General features: G+C 39.3%; 2 protein-coding genes across 3 annotated transcripts in view; one reads left to right on the top strand and one right to left on the bottom strand.

The window, feature by feature from the left end:
* The first annotated feature begins 1,622 nt into the window (after positions 1 to 1,622).
* Positions 1,623 to 17,867, top strand: RNF32 (ring finger protein 32). The gene is made up of 9 exons (XM_035130079.2): positions 1,623 to 1,686; positions 4,830 to 4,910; positions 5,456 to 5,726; positions 8,393 to 8,535; positions 9,388 to 9,420; positions 10,551 to 10,675; positions 11,666 to 11,774; positions 17,331 to 17,498; positions 17,628 to 17,867. The coding sequence occupies exons 2-9, from the start codon at positions 4,887 to 4,889 to the stop codon at positions 17,865 to 17,867; spliced, it is 1,113 nt and encodes a 370-aa protein (XP_034985970.1). The 5' UTR covers positions 1,623 to 1,686; positions 4,830 to 4,886.
* LMBR1 (limb development membrane protein 1) overlaps positions 17,459 to 25,729 on the bottom strand; it is a 67,260-nt gene continuing 58,989 nt past the window's right edge. For both annotated transcript variants that reach the window (XM_035129041.2, XM_035129044.2), the window contains exon 17: positions 17,459 to 24,570. In XM_035129041.2, the coding sequence (XP_034984932.1) occupies positions 24,485 to 24,570 (86 nt within the window). In that variant the 3' untranslated portion in view covers positions 17,459 to 24,484. The remainder of the gene's footprint in view (positions 24,571 to 25,729) is intronic.

Here is a 25,729-nt window from a genome sequence, read left to right as displayed (position 1 = left end):
TAAAGCGACTTCCGGTGCTGCGCCGCTGCTGATCCCACATTTTTCAGCGGGAGACTTGGCAGCTATGATTGCTGGCCACACTGCTAATCTGTCTGTTTAGCTGCATGTCTACGCTCACAGTTGTTACAGGCATGCCACTCAAGCCAGGAGTATCAAGGGGTGTGGCATCCAGGCACAACCCAACTCTCCCTTTGGTCCAGTGAACATATGAGGGGCTCGTCTTCACACTAATGATATACACAGTATGGGATTGTATGCATTGAGCAGGGAGAATTTAAAGCAGGGATAGCCAGTGTGATGCTCTCTTTTGGTTATTGTATTTTTATTCTATTTCACTCTGCTATACACATTTGGATAACGTGCTTTATGTGCTTTTTATTTTGTTTCCTTGGCACTGGTCACTTACTGCAGCAATCAAGGTTTGATATGAATTTATATCCCATACTGTCAACATCAATCTATGTTCTCATGGCAAATAACAAAATAGTAAAAAAGCAAAAATACCATTTTAAATAGTAATACAGTGGTACCTCGGGTTACAAACGCTTCAGGTTACAAACTCCGCTAACCCAGAAATAGTACCTCAGGTTAAAAACTTTGCTTCAGGATGAGAACAGAAATCATGCTCTGGCTGCCGCGCCCCCCATTAAGCTAAAGTGGTACCTCAGGTTAAGAACAGTTTCAGGTTAAGAATGGACCTCCTGAACGAATTAAGTTCTTAACCAGAGGTACCACTGTAATGAAAATATAATGCATACAAATTATTACAGCGAACAACCTAGTCAAATAGAAAAAAATTAAATTGTCCTAAGTGCCTTAACTCAATGGCAGGGAGCCTGCTTTGCATGCACCAAGTCCCAGGTTCAACCGGAGAGAGACCCCAGCCAGTCAGTGTAGACTTTGGAGAGGACCCACTGCAGAATAACACAGAATCAGTCTGCAATGAGCTTTTATTTTCGGAATGAAATCAGCTTTCCAAGAAGCACTTTTCGGAGACAAAAAATATGCGATAGCTCTCGACTGTGGGTAGACTACCGTACATAGAAAAAACAAAGACTCAAGACTGTCTCCACGGAGTCCTGGAGGGAGGCGCGTGCATACAGCATCAGTACTGTATAAGGCAGATTCCTATGTTCCTTAAAATGCTTACTTTGGTAACTCTTAAAAACTTGAGGAAACAGAAATAGGGAGCGTCTACAAATCAGGTGTTCACTACTACCGTAGCTACTCTTAACTAGGAGAATGAGGGGTCTCGTAGACCGACCACCTCCCATGTCTTCTCCAAGAGAATCGCGTTCTACTGCGGTCTCCTAACAAAAACAAAAGCAGCAGCAGCAGCGTTCAATGTAAACCACGCGTCGGATCCACCTGAGCCGCCCACAGCCAGAGGTGCGTACGCGCCTGCGCCTTTCCTCTTCCTCGCCGCTTTGCGTCTTCTCCCGCGCGCCGCAGACGTTCGTTCCGTCGCTCGCGCGCGCTGAAACCTCCAATCACAACGAATCTTTCTAGCTCGCGTTCAACCGTCTCCGCCGCCGGTGCGCGCACGCACGCGCAGTCTGGACGAGCCTGGTCGCGCCTGGTCGCTTAGCAACCGCGCGCGTGGCCGAGCCCGCGGAGGGGGGGCGAGAGCGGTTGACCAGGTCGGTGTGTCGGAGGGGCGAGGGAGATAAACGTCGCGGGAGGCAGGCAAGCTGGGGGGGGGATCTGGAGTCCGGAGCGGGGGCACTACTGTTAATCTGTTTATTACATAATTCATATGCAAGAGTTTGCAGGTTTCCTCCTTCCTCCTAACCCCTTTTCCTTTTTTATGTAGCAGAAGCCTGAGGGCAGGGACTTTTCTTTAGCCGTTTGTAAGCCGCTCTGGAGCCTTCCCTCCACCCTTTTCTGAAGAGCGGGGTAAAAATTAGTTAAATAAAATAAAACCAACATCTCGCCTTTCTTCCAAGATGCTTCAAGCAGCGCACATCGTCCTCTTTCCTCATTATCCTAACGAAAAGCCTGTGCGGTAACTTCGGCAGATTGATCACCATCAGTGAGTTGCTTGGCTGATGGTGGAAGTTTGAAACAGTCTCCCTTGCCCTGATTGGACAGTCTTAACCAGGGGTCAGCAAACCGTTTCAGCAGGGGGCCGGTCCACTGTTCCTCAGGCCTTGTGGGGGGCCGGGCTATATTTTTTGTGGGGGACGAACGGATTCCTGTGCCCCACAAATAACCCAGAGATGCATTTTAAATAAAAGGACACGTTCTACTAGTGTCAAAACACGCTGATTCCTGGACCATCCGTAGGCCGGATTTAGAAGGCGATTGGGCCGGATCCAGCCCCTGTGCCTTAGTTTGCCTACCCATGCTCTTAACTAACCGCTCAGGGATGCCAGCTTGAATAAAATACAGTATTGTGGGGGGCAGCTAAGCTAGGGTTACCAGACGTCCCCGTTTCCTGGGGACAGCCCCCAGATTTGCGAATATTGTAAGTCCCTGGACAAATTCCATCCCCGGAATGTCCCCGGATTTCATCTAATGTCCCCGGGAAACGCAGCAGCGGCAGTCTCAGCAGCCCAGAGCAGTTGGCTCTGGCTGGCTTCAGGAGCTGCTCAGAAGTCCCCATATGATGGTGGTGCAGGGGCTCTAAAATGCAGCTTCCGGGCTGCCTCCACCCTCCCTGACCTCAGCAACTAAGCTGTGAAGGGAGGCGTCATGCTGCCTATCGGAGCAGCCTTCCAACTCCTCATTGCGTGCAAGTGGGGGGGGGATTTCTCAAGTTAGGCAACGGGAAGCCTCCCTTCCCAGCTAAGGGATCCCCCCTCCTGCTTGCATGCAAGTAGGAATAGGATTGGGGCTGCTCTGATGGGAAGGGAGGCATTGTGCTGCCTGAGAGATCCCTGCCCCCTCCTGCTTACACACAAGTAGGAGTTGGGATGGGGCTGCTCTGAAAGGCAGTGTGAAGCCTCACTTCCCAGCTGAGGGATCCCCACCCCCTCCTGCTTGCACGCAAGTAGGAATGGGATTGGGGCTGCTCCGATGGGAGGGGAGCCATTGCGCTGCCCGAGCCTTGCCACTGCCACCGCTCTCGGCCCTCCTTCTCCGCCTCCCCACCACCACTGAAGAACCAACAACTCAGGGGCTGCCCAGGCTCATGGAGAAAGGAGATAGAAGCCTCTGAAGAAGGGGGAACATGGCGGTTGAGGTCAAGGTGGCAGCCACCCCTCTGCCACTGCCATCGCTGCAGCATCAACATCCCGAACGTGTAGTATTTATTTATAGTGTCCCCAGATTCATTGAAAAAAAATCTGGTAACCTTAAGTTAAGCCCTGCTCTGCATAATCGATCACTTGACACGATGCACACATAAACCATTCGAAAGGTAATGCCCATCAACTTTGGGAGGGGGAGGGGCCCCTCAAATAATTCATGGGGGGGGCAAAGGGACTTCGACCCCTAGGAGTTTGCTCCTATGACACCACTGGACTATTTGTAAAGTTTTTCTATTTCATTTATGCTATGCTATTCATGCTCGAAGTGCTTTACAATAATTTTAAATTGGGGTGCAAAAATATGTAGCTCTCTATTTTTATTTATTGAATTTATATACTGCCCTATACCTGCCGAATCCAATACCAGTTACCTGCCAGACAATGTTTTTGTTGGTCAGTTTAGTGACAGTTGGAGGAGAGCTTTGTACATTGTACTTGAGCTTTTACAAAATCAGGATAAAATTGAATTCTTGTTAATGCATCTTATGTGTTCATAAGATTAAGAGGTTGTATATAGAGAGAAGTAGAAGTGAAGGGGGATGATCGAAGTAGGAATCATAAATAAATAAAGCACAGTGTTACGGGGTATTGGGTGCCAATAGAGGGAAAACCACAATGGACACAATCACACAATCCACTAACAGTCTGTTCTGAAGGCCCCCTAAAAGAAATGATGCTTAGCTTAGTTACAACAAACTCACATCCCGTTGCTTTCAAAGGGATTTAGTTGCAATTATCTTTTACTAGATTTTGTCTAATTAAATGTTGCTGCTCAGTCCTGTCCATGCTTTGGAGCACGTCCTGTTGATTTAAAGTAATAATTACTTCAAGTAACTATGCTTGGAATTATATCCTTAAGATAGTAATGTGCTGCATATTTACAGATAATTTGGGGGGGGGAGTAAGATTTTTGGTTACAGCAAAGATTAGCAAATGGGGAGCCCAAGGTTTCTGATTAATAAGAAGATACCATAAGTGAGTGTAGAGGTAGTACTGGGAGACAATTAGAAACAGAGGATGACCGAGAAAGAAGATTTTTATATTGTGGAAGAATAAAGGAACTAGTAGCTCATCTAGTCAGTCATGCTTTGAATATTATTAAAGAAGAAGTCAAGAGGAAATCTTAAGTTAATAAATTCTTTTTATGTAATAGAAAATGTAGACTATTTGAAACATTTTAGAAGAAAGCAGCTTGCTTCAGGTTTTGGTCAACCATCGAGGATGGCCAAGCAACAATGAAAAATAATGTTAAATCTGTGACATGGAAACTGTTGGAACAACTGAAGAACTGAGAAATGCATTTTCTAAGAGCTCACTTAAGTCTTTAAGAGGTCAGCTCTTCCAAATATATTCCTGAAGACTTTTTGTCCACCACATTTGTCACCAGAAATAGCCATGATGCTGAAACTGACTCATGGCATAATACACTGGCCCCACTTGGTTCATAGAGCAACTTCAACACGTGCCAGTGTGCTACATACACATTATATTTTGGGTTATCATTCCAATTACTTCTCTAGTGTTTGTATTTGTTGTTTTAGGACACAATTTTGACAGTCTGTTCTATCAAATGTTTAGATCAGTGAAGCATCCTTCCATACTGAAGATAACGAAATCATAATTGCCTCCAGTTCCATGATGCAAACGAAATATAGCAAGGTGCATGAATTGTATGGTTGTAAAACATGCTAAAATTGTAACTTTTACAATAAGGTATTATAAATAGGCCCATTTGATGTATATAGAATATTATCTACTGACATTGTTTTTTTTAATGTGTAGTTGCTTTGGAAGGCAAGAGTAGCCTAAGGTTTGGTTTTTAATTACATCGAAACAAAATATGTTTAGGCATGTCAAACTTTTATAGTTCATAATGAGTTTATTGCACATAATAATTATGGGTTCAGTAATTAAAAGTTTAAAAATTGCTGCTATTTTATTTAATATAAATGATAAATCAAAGATTTCTTTTGCCTTTATATAAGTAAAAGTTAGGATGTGTCAAACATCAATCTTATGTTTCATATTATGGTAATTGTATATTAGTAAGACTTCAAGCATGGGAGTTGTAAGAGTATAAAGCCTCTGTCAAGTGAAAAAACTATCATTGGCTAAGGGCTGAATTTCTTTTGTTGTTTAATATGCAGTACATAACGTACACATACAGAAGTAATTTATAATAATAATTATGAAACTTTATTTAGGGGAGTTCCTCCAAACGAGACTCTGTAGCACTTACCGCCGTGGCATTACAAGATCACATTTTACATAATCTTCAGCTGCAGAATCTTTCATTAGCAGATCCTTTTAAGTCAAAGACACAGAGTAAAAAGAATTCATACAAACCTGTGAAGAAGGAGACAGTCAGAGCAGTGGTTGACACTGGACTAAAGAAAACAAGCAGGCACCAACAAAAAAACGAAGATCCAGAAAAGGAGTATGTTCTTGATCCTTGTCCTCAGCCTCTCACGTTAGGTAAATTATGTGACAATGTGTTATTTGAAAGAATATTAATTAAATTTTTTCCATATTGTAACAAAGAAGTATTTTTTCCATATTGTAACAAAGCAGAAGAGTCCTACTTGTCCTTACAAGTAGACCCATGTATTCTCCACTATTTGGAAGCTTATGAGCAGGGCACAAAGATAGCCTGACCTGGTTTGCCTAAGCAACTACTATTCAGAGATAATACTGTCTCTGAACATGGAGGCTCTAAATATGATAGGTAGAAGGAAACTGTTAGAGACCAAAGCTAATTCATTTCAAGACTTAGAGTAAAAAAAAATTGGTAGGAAGGTGAAAGCCTAATTTGTGAACTGATAGGGCTATGATTACCTTCACTTGAAATGTAATAGATTACAGGGGTTGGGGGGGGGGGACCACATAAGGTGCTGACTATATCTTTGATCATTGTGTTCACTCATTATGTTTGCTAACATAAAGAGGTATCTCACGAAGGCTAGGACTTACTAGCATGCATGTGCATAATATAGTGTGTGACTTCATCCTTTAAAATAGTAGCTGTGGCTTTGGGTTAAGGGGCAATGTCTTTAAAAGAATGTAAATTGCCACTGTGATAAAAAATAGCAAAAGACAAACCTTCCATAATAAATAACTTTTTTGTAAGAGAGTTCTTTATATCAGTGGACTGAAAATACAGTGTAATTAAACTATTAGCACCATCTAGAGTTGTATTATTACTGCAGGTGGGATAAACACTTGGGCAACTATTACTTTTTCAAAAGGCAGTTACTAGTCTGGGCATAAAACTTTTACTTAACCTTTACCTACCCCTTGCTCAAAACTTTACAAGTTATGTTTTCATAATGATTTTAGGGCAAACCCATGAATAATGCCTGTAGTTAAATACTTACTTCAAATCAAGAAGCAGACGTGTCTCATAATAAAAACACATGGATGCAGAAGCTTAGAATCCTGCCTCAGGAAACAGGAGTTGCACAGGCAACACATAATATTGCCATGAGATAACATGTTATATTATCTGGCAATCAGGAAGGCCTGCCCAGCTTTAATGTCTACACTTTTCTGACTCTCTCCTAAAGTTTCTAGCTCACTCTTATTAACCCAATAATAGAAAAGCATTTAGCTTTTCTTTCCCTTTCAACCCCCTCCCCCAGCACTTAAAAAATGTGACTCAAGCATTTCCAGAGGTTTAAAACTCTTAATCCTGCAAACACATTAGATACAGGTATGTTTAGAAGTCTGCAACTGGAAGCTCATTAAGATATGTAGGTATGCAATCACATAACTCTCTGGGCAAAGGGACTTCATAGTTCAACACTGCCAAAAATTGTTAAGATCTTGGTTTCCGTACGTCATCCTACATCTTGGACCTCTTTCTTCTGCAGCTTTCTTTCTGCTAATATCTCAACTGCATTTTTAAAAAGGCATCTTACATTTGTTTGTGTATTTAAAGCACTTGCATCCCACCTTTAAGCTGCAAATGCCCATGCAAATAAAAAGCCATCAGAATTGGGAGGGATCCAGATTGGACATGCACGCAAATCTCTGGTGCAGTCATACTGTATAGGCCAGGCATCCCCAAACTGCGGCCCTCCAGATGTTTTGGCCTACAACTCCCATGATCCCTAGCTAACAGGACCAGTGGTCAGGGAAGATGGGAATTGTAGTCCAAAACATCTGGAGGGCCGAAGTTTGGGGATGCCTGGTATAGGCCCAAACTGGGCTTGCTGCAGCTATTGTGCAATATATGAGGAAAGTCAATTCATATATGATATGACAAAGGATTTCTCAGAAACATTAAAGCCTGCTACATCTTTCACAACTGCAAAAAGGATTAATAACTGCCTTCAAAGAACACTTCATTGAACTGGCTTGATGAGCAAGATACTAGGTGGAAGCATGAATTCTTCACTTTGCAAGAATTACCCCTTCTGTTAGTTCAAACAAATAAGCCTGCAAGTTCCAAGAAATTTACAATCAGTTGATCAGTCTGCATTTGTTTAATTGTTCAATGTACTTTCTGTAAGTCATAACATGGAATGGTTTTCGTGCTACAGTAGGTAAATACAAATATACATATATGGATAGGATCTGAAGTCTATAATAAGATGTTCTGACCATCTAATTTTGATTCAGGATTTTGCTCATTGGCACTCTGCACTGCACATATTCTCTCAGTAACTTCATTCAGTTGAAGAGTTGTAAGAGGTTTTGCTTGCCTGAAAAAAATATAGTTTACCTGTTGCGTGCTGCTTTCAGATGGCACATCTGCCACTCTGAATAAGTGAGACTTAAGGGTTTATAAAACAAATCAATAAATTTTTCATTTAAATGTAGATTTTAGTATTCAGATTAGTAATAAGTTTAATATGTGCACAGGCACAAAGCATTAATTTTTGGTGGTTTCTTGTGGGACTAAAGCCAGCCTGCACACTGTCTGAAAGAACTCTGTCCAACAGAATTCCATTTGAAAAAGGGACAAATAAAGTTTAATTCACTGATTGCCTATTATTCTGTTACTTTTATCGGAGCCATTATTTTCAAACCTGTGCTGTATGGGTGTATGTTTGTATACACAGAAGGAGGAAAACTTCCATGAGGAAAAAGCTTTAATGTGTGTCAATGTCATTACCATATTTTGGACTTTGTGTCTATAGCTCAGCAACTTGGGTTGGTGGAACCTCCTGCCTTGCCTCTAACCACTGAGGAATGGGAACATGTGAAACAACGATCCATAAAACAAGGAGATTCAGTTCAACCTTGTGCCATATGCAGAGAAGAATTTGCACTTCAGCCACAGGTATTTTGTCTGTCTTACCATTAAGTCAGCTATCCTATGAATATGTTGAAATTTGAACTGGAATTACAGTCAAAGCATGAACAAGACAGTTGGGAGAGGATAGCAAAACTTAAATTATATCATTTTGCCACTGTACAGGATCTTTTCGTATCAATGTATGTTGATATAATGTGTATGCTGAAGTTGGGCATAGGAAAAGTTGGACCACTTCCCAACTGAGAATGGAATAGTTTGCTACTCCTGAGCAAGCATTGAATTCCTCTTCCCCAAGCAGTCTTCTGTCAACAAAGAGCTGGAACATGCTTTTTAATACAGAGTACCTTGTTTAGCTACTTTAAATAGCTCAGGTCTAGGCCTTGTGAAATAGCTCAAAAATTGCACCGTTTTTGTCAACGGCGAGCGGGGCAGGGAGAGCGGGGTGGGGAGAGCAGGCCACGGGAGTTGAAAAACTTTGGAAGAAGATGCTTAAGTTTATTTATTACAGTCAATAACACCATTTCCTGAGCAGAGTTCGTGATCATTTTTAGGAATTTTGATTGTACTAAGGTAGAATTTCTTATTTGCTTGCTATCACGCTTTTATGAAAGGGAAAACCAATATAGATTAGAAAACGACTTTTCAAAGTAGTTACTGCAACTACTGCAATCTGAAGTTGCAGATTGTTATTCTAGCCAAATCCCCCCAATTGTTAATGTCAGTTTCGCTAGATAAAGAATTACAAATTGTGATTGAGCCCTAAATATTCTATTTCTTGAACGAAAGCTATTTATCTGACATGCCATTGGCAATTTTCACTAGTTATATATTTTGAACTTTTAAGTTTCACAAGATGTTTTTATTCTCTCCTAACAGGTGCTGCTGTCATGTTCTCATGTGTTTCACAAAGTAAGTAAACCCTACGTTTATTAAAAGTGAAATGTGCATCAAAACAGTATTGTACATTGTAGAACTAATGTGAATTTAAAGTGTTGAAGTCAGGCTTTTGTTTCTAAGGTTCACAAGCTGAAATAATTTGAGGATATACTGTTTTGAGATACCGGTAGTTGCTCTTTCTTGTAACACTAAGCCAAACCGTGGTTTAGCTTGAATACATAGACTCCTAGAGAAAAGATTCTGGCTGTTTTGCTCACCCTCTGTTCCTGCTGCTACTGCTGTGAGCTTAGCTGCAGTTCAAAATACGCTGTAGTGTGTTGTCCAAACCCAGATTCATGATTTATCTCCTCAACACAACAATGGCATGTTGTAAATCATGAACATACTGTATCTTGGTTTACAGCACATAGCTTGTCTGAAGCAAGATAAACCATGAGCCCAGGTTCAGATGATGTGCTGAATTAAACTATGGCTTAGTTCTCCATGATAGGATTGAAGAATGAACAAAGTAATTGTGATCTTCAAGAGAGCACACTAAGCCATAGTTTGGCTTAGCTTTACATGTGAGATGGATCAGTGTCCTTTATCTTATTATGAAATGTTATCATTCATATATATATATAAAGGCAAATGTACCACAATTGCATGTAGTTATGCACTCTTGAGGTTCTAGTTATGTCAGTGGACATAGTGTTGCATTCCATTTAATAGTTAAGTGTATCAGAATCAACAATGTGCAAGATATAACTGTGTATAAGAATAAACAATTTGCAAGATTTAACGATGCATGGCTCTTTATTTACTCTAGCTGCTTCATAGTTATTTTATTACAGTAGTTTTATTAATATTTTGATATTCCTCTTAAAGAGCCAACACAGTTTATTAAAGTAAATCTGGAATTGGCAGTCTGAGTAGTGCTCTAATAAGGATGGCAAAAAGTGCCTAGACAACATGGAAGTACTTTGAAATAACACGTTTCCAGAATTTTAGCATCATGTACATTCGCTTTCCCCTGCTGCTAGTTCCTGTGCAAGCTTTGCATAAATTGTACCCACAAACTCGTTTGTAGGAAGATGGTGGGGTAGTGGGGGAGAACACATTTCAAGCAGATTTAAAGGTAAAACTGAATGTTATTTTTCTAGGCATGCCTGAAAGCTTTTGAAAGATTTGCAGGTAAAAAGACCTGTCCAATGTGTAGAAAGATCCAGTATCAGACCCGAGTAATTCATGATGGAGCACGCCTATTTAAAATAAAGTGTGCTACAAGGTAAGGATGACTGGCAAATGACAAAACTGTTTTCACTGAGAAACGTTTATTGGAAGATCTGCATACACAGAAGACACTACACAGTGATGGGTGCAATGTTATACCAGAGCTAGAGAATGATACTCTAACATTTTTATTTACATTTTTATTGTTAGCATTTAATTTTTACAATTTAATCGTCTTATATTTAAGCAGAGATGCAAAGATTCTATGCAAATTTTCACTTTGAGCCAGATACAAAGTTAATTTTAGATTAAGGTTGATTTTGCTCAGAAAATGTGTAATCATTTGCCAGGCTCATTCCAGACCATGTGGTTCATGCAAGTACCTCCACTGACACAGTGGAATAGTAGTTACTACGAAACTACTAGAAATTAACGTTCTTGGGAAAACTGGCTTTTGATCAGGCATGTCCAAAGTTCGTTTCCGGGGCCTAATCAGTCAGTTTAATCCAGCCCCTGTTTCTATCTATAGAAAATATTTCTAACTTGTAGTAGCAATAATTGGTGTGAAATGGTAAAAAATAGAAGTGTCCAGTCAGAAGCTCACAGTCAAAGGCTATGTATTGCTGCTGTAAGAAAGTTACAGTTAGGTAGCTGTGTTGGTCTGACGTAGTCGAAACAAAATAAAAAAATTCCTTCCAGTAGCACCTTAGAGACCAGCTAAGTTTGTCATTGGTATGAGCTTTCATGTGCATGCACACTTCTTCAGATACGTTGTAGGAGAGCCTGTCATGTTTTAGTAGTGGTGGAAGACAAAAAACAATAACTGGTGCAAACGCATTCTGGACACATGGTGGCCACATAAATTTGCTTAGCAGTTTGGGCTCCATTTAATAGAGAGCCATTCCTCTAAAGTAGCCACCGCCGACAGAAATGAGCTCTTTTTCATCCTATTTGTTAGTCCCAAGATAGGAGCCACCAAAGCTCGCAAAGCCCTATTTCTAGCCTTCATTCTGAGTGTTTTGATCTGTATCTTTTCTTGCTGCAGAATTCAAGCTTTTTGGCGGGGGCATATTGTTAGGAAATGGTATAAAAACCTAAGAAAAACAGTGCCTCCAAAAGATGCCAAATTAAGAAAAAAATTCTTTGAAGAAAAGGTATGTGTAGCATTTTTTAATTCTTAATAATGATCCCCAGATTCCTCAACCTCAAATTATAGTGCTATAAAAACAAAATGAAGTCCAGCATTTATTAAATTGTTCAGAATAAGTTATACTTTATACAACAGAAATCTAATAGACCTTGATAATGTTTAAAACATATATAATGACTCTGGGTTTTTCTCTTCTGCATGCATTTTATGTTTAATCAAACTTGCAGGTAAGTGTTCTTTTGGTTTTTCTCCTATACAGTACATGGTGGAAGAGCTGGATAGCTACAGTGCCTCTGATTTAATCTCAGTTTTAGTTTAGACCTTTACCTATGGGATAGTGAGAAGAAAGGTCTCCACTTTGTGTAGCAATCCACTACACAGAAATATGTTGGGGACACTACCATGTGGAATAATTTCAAATGCCTTTCATTGTTTAATAGCTGAAAACAAAAATGTTTTTCAAATGGTTTAAAATAGTTATTCTTAGTTCTGCGGGAATCTTACACTTTGTAGTTTTGTTGAATTTTCTTATTATATTCTCAAAGGATTATTTAATTGTTAGGCAAAGTCATGTTTTATACAAAAACCGTATTCAATGCTCTTCTAATGATATGATTCAATTCCCAAAAAATATTCACATATTATCTATTTCTATGGATATCTCTTCTATGTAGAATAACAGCAGTGTTCATTCCAGTGTTAGAGATACAAAGTAGTTGCAGATATTAAGAGCAAATGTATATTGAAACAAAAGGAAATAATGGTTCTGACAATAAGAAGCCATGCCCTCTCACCCATCATGCTCTCTGTCTTTCTGACCTTTCAGGTTCAATCATGTTGCTTTTCAATGCAGCAAAATCACTGAGTTGACTTTACTGCATCAGTAACAATCTAAGATGTGTGGTTTGAATCTTCCCACACCTAGTTAAAAAAATTGCTTCAATGCTTCACTGTGTCACAGTAATTACTAGCTCTCACCATGTGAGGGCATATTTAAACAATATATTTGCCTCTCAAAACTGATATGGGGAAATCACCTCAAGGTGACCTTATCATATCAAAACGTAACATGTTAATCAAGCTTCAATCTTAATCTTAAAATGCAATCTGTACAACTTGAAAATATGCACTTATGGAATTAAAGGTAGAAAGCTAAATATAAAGAAGAGTTGGCTGAGCCACAGCTTGCATAATCATAGTCCCTGGCCATGATCTAGAGCAGTGCTTCTCAACCTGTTTTAACTGATGCCCCATTTTAGCTAAAACAGAAATCCCACCACTCACTTTAAACCCAACTTCCCTAATTATTTTATTTTAATGTTCAAATGGATGGAAATTTCAAGATGTTCAGTTTTTTACTTATATTGTACTTTTTTTTGGGGAAATACACCCACACAGAATATCTTCATATGCCCCTGGAGATGGGATGCCTCCTGGCTGAGAAATACTGAACTAGAGTGTGTACACAGCTCACATACAAGGAAGCTTTCATATTAATTTCAACAAAAACATGACAATAGCTGTTCAGGCCCCTCAGACAATCCATTACGTAAACTTTGCCTTTTCCTTCTACAGATTTTCTTCTATTTTCATTATTTTAAAAAATCTGATCAACCATACCAACTCTTCCTTAGTTGCAATATCCTTGCTGCTTCTTTCTAATACAGGGGCACACTACTAAAACCACTCACATAACTTGTGAGGCAACATCATTATATTAACAGTGTTACATTGTAACTGTTAACTCTTTAATTTGTTTTTCTTAGCCTCTAATTTTTCCTCAGTCCTAATACATATTCTTCCTCCTCTCTGCACTACCAGGAAGTTCTCAGGAAGTTGCAAATAGCCATGGAAGAAACTGCAGTTGATCCATGGGCCCCTTGAAAAGAAAAGGCCTGCTCTAATACCTAGTCTTATTAAAAGGGCCAGAATGCAGGACAGTATTTTATACCCTCAGTGTGGTCTACACACTGTCCTTGAGCAAGAAGTGAGAAGGCATCCCTTTCCCCACTCTATCCTGGTCTAGAGCAGAATTCAGTTGACGAGAAAATGAAGGAGGCCAGATCAACAGTGTTCCAGCAACACTCCTGAGACTAGGAAAGCTAGCATTTGTCTAATTTGTTTTCTTCTGTATATATGAACAGTTCTTTTCTCATTGACTTAATGCTATGCCAGGAGTGGAGTAAGAAACACCTGCAACTCACTCTGCTCCATCCACTCAACTTGCTAGGTTTGATGGAGTAATAAGAGGTAGTAATAACCAATCATCCTTCTCTGCAGAAAATAACACATTTACATTCAGTTCTCCTTATGGAAAACCATTGTTCCTAATCATGTACTGCCCTCCACTTTTGAATCAGAGCTTCCAGACTACTTTTTAGAGTTATCCAGCCTCATTGTTCACTTGAAATATACTTTTTAATATGTGTACACTTCAAGGCCTCATGGGCACTCAACTTGGTCCTGAAAAATATAAGGATGAAAAAATATAGGGCCATAGCTGCTTGCACCAGTATGAACTTTATCCATTTATTTAATATTAATATATTTAAGGGATTTGAGCCCCACTTTCCACTATACGATATGTCTCAAAGCTATGAACAAGGCTTGTGCCCCCTTACGCTCTTCTCTCTTTGTGTCAACAAGCAAGCATACCAGAAAGTTATTGGTAAATTATATTTTCCTTTCTGTCAGAAAATCTATAGTTAATGGCTTTAGTTAATGGCTTTAGAGCAAGCTAGGATATCAAGCCACATTTTGAATTTGGGTTCATATTTTGGCTTTTCCCAAAGCAGTTAACTGTAGTCTTCTGATTTGAATGTGATATAGAAAATGGATAGAGAAACAATCGTTAACTGATGACTTCCTGGTATGTTTGCTTGCTCACAAAAGTGGAGAAGTGAAGTGGCTGTATTTGGGGACACAAGGCTTGTTCATATATCTGCTACTTATGTACAATAATTTAAACACAGGTACTGCCTCCTGCCAACCAGCCCCTCCCAGTCCCTTACCACTTAATCTGCTCCATGAAATCATTATGTTGCCATTGTTGGATACCTTCATGCAGGACCAAAAGAATGAGCATGCGTCCTTATCAGCATCATCTGTGTTGCTCACATTACTTATCTACAAGTACCTATTGATAGATTCAGCAACTTTGAAGATAAAAAAAACATAGCCTGCAGAAACAACAAGATGGCTTTCCTAGATAAAACATACGAATAAACCAAGTTTCTCTTTATCATTTGTAATTCAAGCACCTAGGAAGATGCACACAGATTTCCATTAGATATACGGTATACAAAAAAATACTGTAGTATTTTACTAGCAAGTGAAATGGCTGATTCTGCACGCTATTAATCACTGTATGTTCAAAGCTATCCAATGCACTTACACAAGAAGTAAGTCCCATCCAAATCAGTGGGGCTTAATTCTGAGTAAACATATAGGATTGCACTGTAAATATCAGTTTCTTAGGGTACTTGGTCTGCAATCCTCTGCACATTTACCTAGAAGTCAATCCTTGCAGGCCTTAGTTTTGAGTAAACGTGGATAAGATTGTAATGTCACCCTGTGATCCTCCAAAACGGGTGTTTCTAGATTGCAAAAAAGGATTTTAATATGGAAGTCTTAACTTCTCGAAAGTTACAGAACCATACAGTTAAAAATGCTACAAAAAGATGACTAAAATGTATTAAAATATATATTGACTTCCTTTGGCAGTAACACACACAAAACAAGGATCAGGTTTTGTACTGGTAAAGAAATTCTACAGTTAGAGCTTGTGTTTAAAATGTCACTGCTAAGTAGAATGTATTTTATTTGTCTGACTGTGGCACAGTAGCCTTTTTATTAATCCATTCAAGATTTTACCAATAAACATCAAAGGGGTTGCAAAAGGTTACTGCAACCAAGCTATGCTAATTTTTAACACCAATGTATACACAGAGTAAAGTGTTGCCTAGAATTCAGTGTGCTTGGTAGTGAATTTCTTTGATCCTTATCTAGAACTGTGCTTGTATATGTCATCTAATTGAAGTAAGATATTTTATTGCTGTAATTAAATCTTTTCAAATGCATTGCATTATCTTCAACTTAGCTAAAAATGCAGACAATTGTTTAAGAAGCTAGGTATATTATTTGTAAAACAGTGAGTTTGTTCTAGTATCCACCTTCCTCACCATGTGACTTCTTCCCAAAGATTTTAATTTAAATCCCACCAAACAGCATAATGGTCCATGAGTTTGTTTAGCCATTTGACTTCCTTTATCACATAGAGATGGCAAACATTCTGTTGCTAACTTGATGTGGCTCCAGGCAGCAAGGCTATGAGGATTTTAAACCAGTAAAAGCTTATCAACTGATTCATTGATATGCTGTAAATTCCAGTCTTTTCATTTTACTTTAAAGTCAACACATTAGTAAGCAATTTGCTGACATAAAGATGGATTGCTTTAAAAGGGTTCCCCTTGGGTGGACAAAGTTCACCTCAATGCTTTTGTGTGCATCTTTAATTTAATCTTGTTCTTGGCTGTTGCCTAAAACTTGTGACTGATGGTGCTTTACATATTGATAAAAATATTTAGAATGCCTCCACTTTGTCATATTCTTCAAGTTGAAGGGCAGAGAGGTCACGAAGTAGATACAAAATTAATTTCCTAAATATAGCATTCTTTTCCAAACAGCTTTTCTGGGAAATAAAGATATCCCGGGTTTTTTCAACAGGATATTTTCCTTTTATCCATTAATTAACTACCTTTCCTTTGAAGAAAACATATAACTGCTTGGATCCTAAGTTGCTTATCCATTCATGTAAAGTGACAGGTGGTTTCTGCCACCTCTCCTTCTGTCTTCAGCCCACAATATCACAAACCATCCCCCAAAGTTCCCCAACCCCCAGGAGGGGAAGTGCAGGGTGAAGGAGAGGTGGGAACGCCCCATTCAGTCCAGAAAGGAAAACATTAGGATCCCCCAAATTTATTTTTAAATACAATTTACATTACAAGTTTATATTTTGGGTGTCTGTTGAAGACCTTCCTTTTTCAACAAGTCTTTTAACTAGATTTTTTAACAGTATCACATTTGAAATTGTTTTCATAAATGTTTTTATTGCTGAACACTTTGGGATGTTTCACGGGAAGCACTTCATAAATAAAAATAGATTAATTGTAAACACTGACTTTGGTCTTAGTGACAGGAAGAAAATTGCCCTATGATCCTCAGATGAAGGGCAGTATAGAAATTGAATAAATAAAATAAATTTAAAAATTTTTTTTAGGAAACTTCATTCAATTAGGCCATGGGCAGTTTTAGGTAGAAAATAGGCAAAGGGTCCTAATCCTGATTGGGAGCACCTTCTGGATTGTGGCCCTAAATCTTGAGTGAGAAGCAGATGCCAAGCTAGCAATTTGAATAGGGAATAGGATTCATTATTTTAAGACATAAGAGTATGTCTGAACTCCCTGCAATGGAGGAAACACTGGCACTGATGCCTCCTATACTCTTCAGATCCGCTTGGAACCTATTACAATGGGAGTAAAATCTTTTTCTTACCTTTCAGTTTTCAGAGATCTGCCAACGATTATTGAATTCATATGATACCCGCATAGATGAACTCTTCTCCGAGATTGATTCTAATGTAGCTGAAAGTCAAAACGTGTTTCAGCAGCTAGACAAGAAGTTGGGCCCAGGCATAGATGAAGTTGAATGGGAAAAGATACAGATGCAGGTTGGTTTCAGAGCCAATTTTCTTTTTTTTTCTTTTTTACGTTCTTTTGGACTTTTTTGTGTATGAATACAAAGTGTTGCTATTAAGCCAGTTTAGTATTTTCTACGCTTACCATTTTCTTTGTTTCAGGCACTCCGACAAGACATAGTTGACTGCCCAATTTGCATTATGCCTCTCATCTACCCCCCTCACCTGCAGGATGGAATTCCCCAAGCCAGCTACCCATCATGCTCCAGCAAGACCGTTCTGCTCTCCTGTTCACACATGTTTCATAGTACCTGTGTTCAAGCATTTGAAGACTTCTCCTTGGGAGAAAGACCCATATGTCCTTTATGCCGTTCCCATTATCAGAAGAAAATACTTAACTAATGTTTTAATACACTTTTTCAAGGTAACTGAAAAAAGGCATTGGGTTGTATCCAATGCTGGACATATTCCTTGGAACAGACTCATTGAAATTTAAGTCCCTAATTTTAATGGGTCCACTTTTGAGTAGGCCTTAGTTGAATGTGTATTATATAAATATATATTAATATATATGAATAAATATTAATATATTTCAATTATATATGAATTACTTGCCATTTTCAGCAAGAGCTGCCACACAAGTTTTTCCTTTGTGCATATGTGCATATGGCCTTCTGGCAAGTCAGAGTGGGGTGGGCTTTTATGGTATTGGATACAGCATATCTTCCCATAATAGGGAAAGGGGTGGAAGAGATGTCAAATTTATGGGGGAAGGATTTACCAGGCCTTAGCCATTGATTTACATCCCTTTCATCCAGTTTCTCGAAACCAGAGACTGAAGATAGAGGACACCGGAAGTGTGGTAGCAGTAGCAACTAGGCTACCAACTTCAATCTCATCCCCCACTGACTCCCAAGCAGGAGAGAGGTTTCAGTTCCTGCCCAGGAGTAAGCACTGAAACTGGGAAGAAAGGCTCAAACCCTCATATCTGTAAGCAACCTGGGGGGGAGGGGTGTCATTTCATACGTTTCAGTAGTCAGATGTAAAATACATGTTAGCTCAATATCACCATTCCTATTTTTAGAACAGGTTCTAAAACATACAAGAAACCTCCATGAGTAGATTGTTGTTGTTGTTTAGTCGTTTAGTCGTGTCCGACTCTTCGTGACCCCATGGACCATAGCACGCCAGGCACTCCTGTCTTGCACTGCCTCCCGTAGTTTGGTCAAACTCATGTTCGTAGCTTCGAGAACACTGTCCAACCATCTTGTCCTCTGTCTTCCCCTTCTCCTAGTGCCCTCAATCTTTCCCAACATCAGGGTCTTTTCCAAGGATTCTTCTCTTCTCATGAGGTGGCCAAAGTATTGGAGCCTCAGCTTCACGATCTGTCCTTCCAGGGAGCACTCAGGGCTGATTTCCTTAAGAATTGATAGGTTTGATCTTCTAGCAGTCCATGGGACTCTCAAGAGTCTCCTCCAGCACCATAATTCAAAAGCATCACTTCTTCGGCGATCAGCCTTCTTTATGGTCCAGCTCTCACTTCCATACATCACTACTGGGAAAACCATAGCTTTAACTATACGGACCTTTGTCGGCAAGGTGATGTCTCTGCTTTTTAAGATGCTGTCTAGGTTTGTCATTGCTTTTCTCCCAAGAAGCATGCGTCTTTTAATTTCGTGACTGCTGTCACCATCTGCAGTGATCAAGGAGCCCAAGAAAGTAAAATCTCTCACTGCCTCCATTTCTTCCCCTTCTATTTGCCAGGAGGTGATGGGACCAGTGGCCATGATCTTGGTTTTTTTGATGTTGAGCTTCAGACCATATTTTGCGCTCTCCTCTTTCACCCTCATTAAAAGGTTCTTTAATTCCTCCTCACTTTCTGCCATCAAGGTTGTGTCATCTGCATATCTGAGGTTGTTGATATTTCTTCCGGCATGAGTAGATTCCCTGCTGCAATTGCCCTTCATGAGTAATTCCCATTGTTCCACATTGCAGTCACATTATAGAACCACCATCCTAGTCCCTTAAGAGAGCTTTTCTCTCCCATAAAGTCAGCTCCTCACAAAATAGAAATACCAGTAATAATACATTACTTCTACCCTACCCATCTGATGGGTTGCCCCAGCCGCTCTCGGCGGCTTTCAGCAAAATATAAAAGCACTCACGAGGTTGAAGAATGGCTGTGTTTATCCACAGGATAGCTACTTGAAGGCTAGTTAACAGGAAGGTAACTTTTGTTTGTGGGTTCTGCAGAGTCCCAAATGGGAAGAATAACAAGCTCACCAAGAGATGGGAGTAGGAGGCAAGCAAGTAGAGACAATTGAGGCAGCTCTCAATAGCTTAGACATGCTTTGTGTGAAGCCAGCAAACTTTTTTTTAAAAAAAATAAATCTCTGGTTATGAACTTAATTTGTTCCAGGTCTGTTCTTAACCTGAGATACGGGGCCTCCCGCTGCTGCCACGCAATTTCTTTTCTCATCCTGGGGCAAAGTTCTTAACCTGAGGTACTACTTCCGGGTTAGCGGAGTCTGTAACCCAAAGTGTTTGTAACCCGAAGCGTTTGTACCCCATGGTACCACTGTACTTGCAAGATTTGACCATATGCTCCTTGCCCAGGTGAGTGAGGCACAAGCCAAATGCACTCAAAGAATTTTATTCCCCACACTCACCATGAAGTATGACAACAGGCTAGAGACTGGCTAGAAAAGACAGTACCAGTATAAAGGCAATGAGGAAATGCTAGAACAGAATTCCAACTCACTGGGAGATAGAACTAGTATATTTCTGCTTAGTCAGTTTCCGACTACTCAAGAAAGAACCTCTTAACACAGGAGGTTCCTTCTTGAGTAGTCAGAAAGGAACTAAGTAGGATTACACTGGTTCTACCTCCTTATACTATACATAAAAAACGTATTGTACATGAGTAAAGAGAGGCGCCAGCACTCCTAGTCTTCCAGAGCTTTCTACAAGATTCTGCCTGTGGTCAGCTTTCAAATCATGGGATGTATGTCTTCCCCTACCTGGGTGTGCTTTCATCCATCCTCTATTTAAAGTGTGTTCCTGGGCACATTAACGGTACACCCCAAAGATTTGTAAAGGTGGCGTATCTGATTGCCCATAAACTTCACCCATACAAACAACTACATACATTGCTACCCACTTCCCATTTCTTCTGAATAAAGTTCACAAGCTCCCTAAGAGGAGAAAAGAAAAATCTCAGTGCAGGCAGAACATCTGTGAGATGTTCTCAATACCAGGCTGTACACAATGTCAAAGTGTTTTAAGTGAACAGAAGCTTGAGCTGAATGAAACACCTCTGAACCAAATAAGCTGTAGAAGAACATATTGTCAAATCCTTTAATTGACACTGTAAAACAGGCAACTGTGTAAAAGATTGGAGAAAGAGGTGAAGGTAAACGTCACATTACAATCTGTAAACAAAGTGTCCTAGTGAATCCAACTTCTAAATAACCCCTCTATGTCTGCTTGACATTGGCTTAAAAAGCTAAAGGGTAAAGATGTGCTCAGACTTTGCAACAACAATTCTGTCACGCTGTGTTAACACAGTGTACCAGTGGAGGAGAAAGCCAAACAATGGCGCACTTAAGACACTTAACTTGCATACATTTTTGGTCTGATTTTATATACATCTAGCTCATACAAGAAAAGCATATTTGTGCTTTAGCCTCATAACGAGGCAGATGGTTTATGACTGAAGTAGAGGTTTTTGTACCTTAAAAAAGGTACAAAACACTTGACTACACGAGTCAAACCACTAGGAATACATTACTAGTATCCATCAAAGAATTACTAATACCATCTACTTAAACACATTTAAGCCTTTATAATTAAGTATTTATGTATAATTTTATCACTATATTTGAAAGTAGAACTTCATCTGTAAAATAATTTGAACTGAGGGATAAAATGACAATTTCAACAATTTCACATGGACAAAGTCAAGGAACAGGAGACCATCACACATATTTATAAGGGGGGGGGGTGCTGAATCTGTCCCCCTTCTAGTGACTCTTATTTCACATGCATCTCCAGAGTGGTGCATTGTGTATTTTTGTGTAAGTTTGGAAGTGGGAGGCAGCAATAGCCAGGTTATACTTCAATTTCACAGGGTGAGATGGCCTGTATTATTCTAGTATCAGCAGGAAACAATGATTTGCTGCAATGGCACTAGTCACATTACTAGATAAGTCCCTCCTATTTTCCTGCCAAAGGCATTAAAACTTTACAGGGGTCAATTTAGTCTTTGGCCTAATTTCATGCAAGTGGCTGGGAAGGGGCGGAGAATGGAAGGGGAAGAAGAGGTCCTACCCATCACTGGCCTATTTAGCACAACAAATATTGTCCCAAATGTCGGTCTTGAGAGGGAAAGAAAGTACCCCACCCCTGATTGAGATACACACCAATACATAGGATAAGTTGCACACCTGATTCTAAGAAATTACAAGAATTGAGATGGAGCCTTCACAAATCAAAGGACTTTTGGGGATGGGGGCAGGTGTCATACCATGTACAATTAATGCTAACCACACCGGGATAACCAAAGGCAATGTTTTCAGGGAAGCATTTCCTCTTGCACAGCTCCTGATATGAATGGGGCTGTACAGTAGAGCACTTACAGGTGAACTAACCCAAGTTTATTAAGGTACTTACGGAAGATTCCTCATGCCATCTGCATTTATTGTCTTTGATGTTTAATTTGCAAATTTGTCTAAGTCAACTCTCTACCTATGAAGAACATGGATTAAAATTCTCAATAATTTGGTATGAACTTTGTCCAAGGCATGATAGCCACAGAATCACAAATACTTTCAAATTCAGTTGGATCCATCTATATGTTGACTGCAGTAGCTATGGTAATAAGCATACTGTTGATGTACCTTTACTATACAGAATCCACTTTTTTCTGTAGGCATATTACTATTATAACATGCACATGAGTATGTTTTAATGTGTTAAGTGGAGGTGCCAAGCATACTAAAAATCCTAAAACCAATTACCGGTACTACCATTTCAAATTGAGATACAGGGTATCAACATCTAAACTCTTGGGCCTGGTTGAGATAATCAAATGTTGGTTTAATAAGCTGGGCTAGGCACAAACACACTGCCCTCAACTCTCCCTTTTGCTCTTGCTTTGCCATTCCCTTCATGTGAATGGAAAAACAAGTCAGGAAGCAGAAGTTCATTGCAACTTCTCTTGCTTAACAGCTTCCAAACGAGCTTATCCACAAGTTGGCTGGTTTGTTCAGAAGCCATTGATTTTCCCATTTGCATGTGATGTGAAGTTATAGTTAATTCATAACTACAGCTTCCTGGCTTTTCCCCACTTATGTGAAGGGTGCTGTATGTGGTGCACAGCACTTGGGAATATCCTGGCTTAATCTGAGTCAGCCGATTTCTCTACATCTTCCACTTTGGCAAAAAGCCCCCAGTTTACAATTTATTCCAGTTCCCAGAAACAGTTTTATGAAAAACAAGTTCTGTCCTGCATCTGCTCTATTTGTCATTTATACTGACAAAATTAGAAAAAAATCTATAATGTGTTTACTATAAATGCTACCTTCCAAAATTTTGTGCAATATAAATTTTCATAAGAAATCATCTGAAACTTAAAATAGTGTCTAATGTCCAGAAACTCTACACTGATGTCAAACAGTGCGGAAAATGCTTGTGAACCCCAATGAATCTAGTAACATTCTGATCTTTCATAAAAAGCAGGATAATTTGCAGAATTATTTCAACATTGTAAAACACATCAAAACCCAGTTTTGGATTTACTGAGATTAATACAATACTGATATTTTCAAAGTGAGGTAAAACATTAAAGTTGTGAAGATCCAGTTAACCTTATGGGATCACTTATAAAATGTGCTCATCTATGAATGGCCAGTGTCACTTCATCATCCAAGAACTACAAACCTTCAGCAAAGTTTCATACAATGTCATGCTAGCCTTTACAATCTACCTACCTCTACTCACAGTATGTATGCTAACTTCCTTCAGATTCTTGTGTTACACACAAGATTTGCTAAAGTGTAACAATATCAATGAAAATTGCATGCCTTAATTGGAATCTATATTTTAATATTTAAAAAACTGGAGTTGATAATCTGCTACCTGATTACTCCATGTTTTTTAAATAGATAGATCAACAAAGGAAATAATGAAAAAATGGTCTATTCTAATTAACTAGAATGCACTGCACACTTAACCCAGGGCATCTAGAGTGGGATAATTGTTTTAACACTTGTGGAAGTTGTGTGCTATTGTATCCTTTTCTCATTGCTTATGCATATAAGGCGACACATTACACAGAAGGAAATGAACAGAATTCTCTGTGCATTTAATGGAGTTGTGTGATTGCCCTAAAATGCATGATTATGTACACAACAATCAGAGGTCTGTGAAATTACAATTTAGCACTGCAACCTAGGGTTACATTACTGTGTAATTCATGAGTCTCAGTTTGTCATTTAGAACCAGGAACTGCTGGTATCTTAAGACACAATGACGGTGGAAACTCATCAGATGGGCAATGAATGTACTGATCCTGGATCTTACCGTACTCTCTTTAAGTTGTCAGTTTTCGTAATGCAATTTTACTGAAAAAGCAGCAACTAGTAAGGGATTTACCATTTTCAACTAGCAAGGCTCATCTCAAGACACCCAGCCTAATTCTTCAGCAAAAGGTTTATGCTCGGGAGATTCTTGGCCTAATATGTTGATAGATCAATATGGAGGCGTATCCAAAGAGGAATAGAGTTTTCTTTTCTGCTTCCAGGTTTCAAGACACAATTCTGCACCAGCTGAAACAGTAATTTAACATGGATCAATCTGGGCAAGAAGAGTACAGTCTGTTACACCCAGCTTTCTAGGGTGCAATTTTTTTTATCAACTTGGACCCAATATACAAACAAGAAAAAGCAATACAAAAACAAGTGCTATGAAGTGACAGGAATGTCATGAAGTCAAAAGGGCTCGGTTCCACCACCTGCTTTTCACAGTGTTTTCTGGTGCCCGTTTACAGATGGCTTTGCAGCCTCGGAGTCTCTTGCATTGTGTGAGAGGTGAAGCTTGTCAAAACCTGCAAAACATTTCAAAAGATGGTCAATTTAAATTTCTCTTTCACTTCTGACAAGTATAGGTGTTTTCAAAAATCACATTAGTCCTTGTTCCAATAACTAAATAAATTGAAGATTTTTGTCTGGAGACCTTATCTGAGAATATGAGAAACTAGACAGGATTATAAATGGCACAAGAACAGCATCTGTGCAACTTAACTGCCCCTTGCAACTGTCTAGTAGAACTTGTAAACACTGTAAAGTCGTAATAGGAGGCATTTCCTCTCCCCAGGTCTAAATATTTGGTTGCTGACGGGAGAAGCAGAATGTCATGGCATCATTATACAAATTTAAATTCTATCAGTCATTACAGAGGGGGAGGGGAGCTGTATGTGAGCTTTCCATCACATCTCACTTTTACACACCGAATACTGAACATTCTACATGGCTTTGTCTATTGATTTCTAATGTGTTAATGTGAAGTTGAATTCATACACCTGCAATTTCATTATTACTAAATTTTCAAGTAACAAAATAAGCCTCAAAAACCGTAAAACAATAAACTACATGCAGTTTGAAAAGCACAACAGAAGAGAGCATTTGTCTACTCAAAACATCTCTCTATGAGTCTCTGGTGCAATTCTAATGTTGCAATTCCTAAATTTCCACATCAAAGCTTTCCAGCTTTTGCATCATTATCTAAAGCAAACCAATTGGCATGTCAAAACCTAATAAGAAATATCCTGCGCCGACCCTCAGTGTTGGTGGATTTGATTGTGGCAACACATTCCTTAGTTACATCTTATCTGAACTGTAATGTGCTGTTCTTGATGCTGACTGAACAGTGAAAGTTCTACTGCTTCAGAATATTGCAGCCAGTCTATTGAACAAGGCAAGCTGTAGGTGGCATGCAATTCCCATATTACAAGAGCTTCATTTGGTACCAGTCTGAGGGAAAATTCAAAAGTACTATATCATGATGACAAGCCAGAGAACTACTTGGCCTCTAATTGTGTAGCTTTTGTAGATCATAACTAACATTCTGATGGTAGGTAAAGCTTTTATTCAAACAGGCTTTTGGCTTCATAAGCTGGCTTGCTATGGACACTAAGTATGCAAAACAATTGGTTCAACTAGTTGTTTTTAGTTGTTTTTATTTTTACTTTTGCTTCATTATAAGTT

Source organism: Zootoca vivipara, chromosome 12, assembly GCF_963506605.1.
Source record: "Zootoca vivipara chromosome 12, rZooViv1.1, whole genome shotgun sequence".
In the NCBI taxonomy this organism is placed as follows: Eukaryota; Metazoa; Chordata; class Lepidosauria; order Squamata; family Lacertidae; genus Zootoca; species Zootoca vivipara.
The sequence above is the reverse complement of the archived record's forward strand: the minus strand, read 5'-3'. Positions and strand labels throughout refer to the sequence as shown.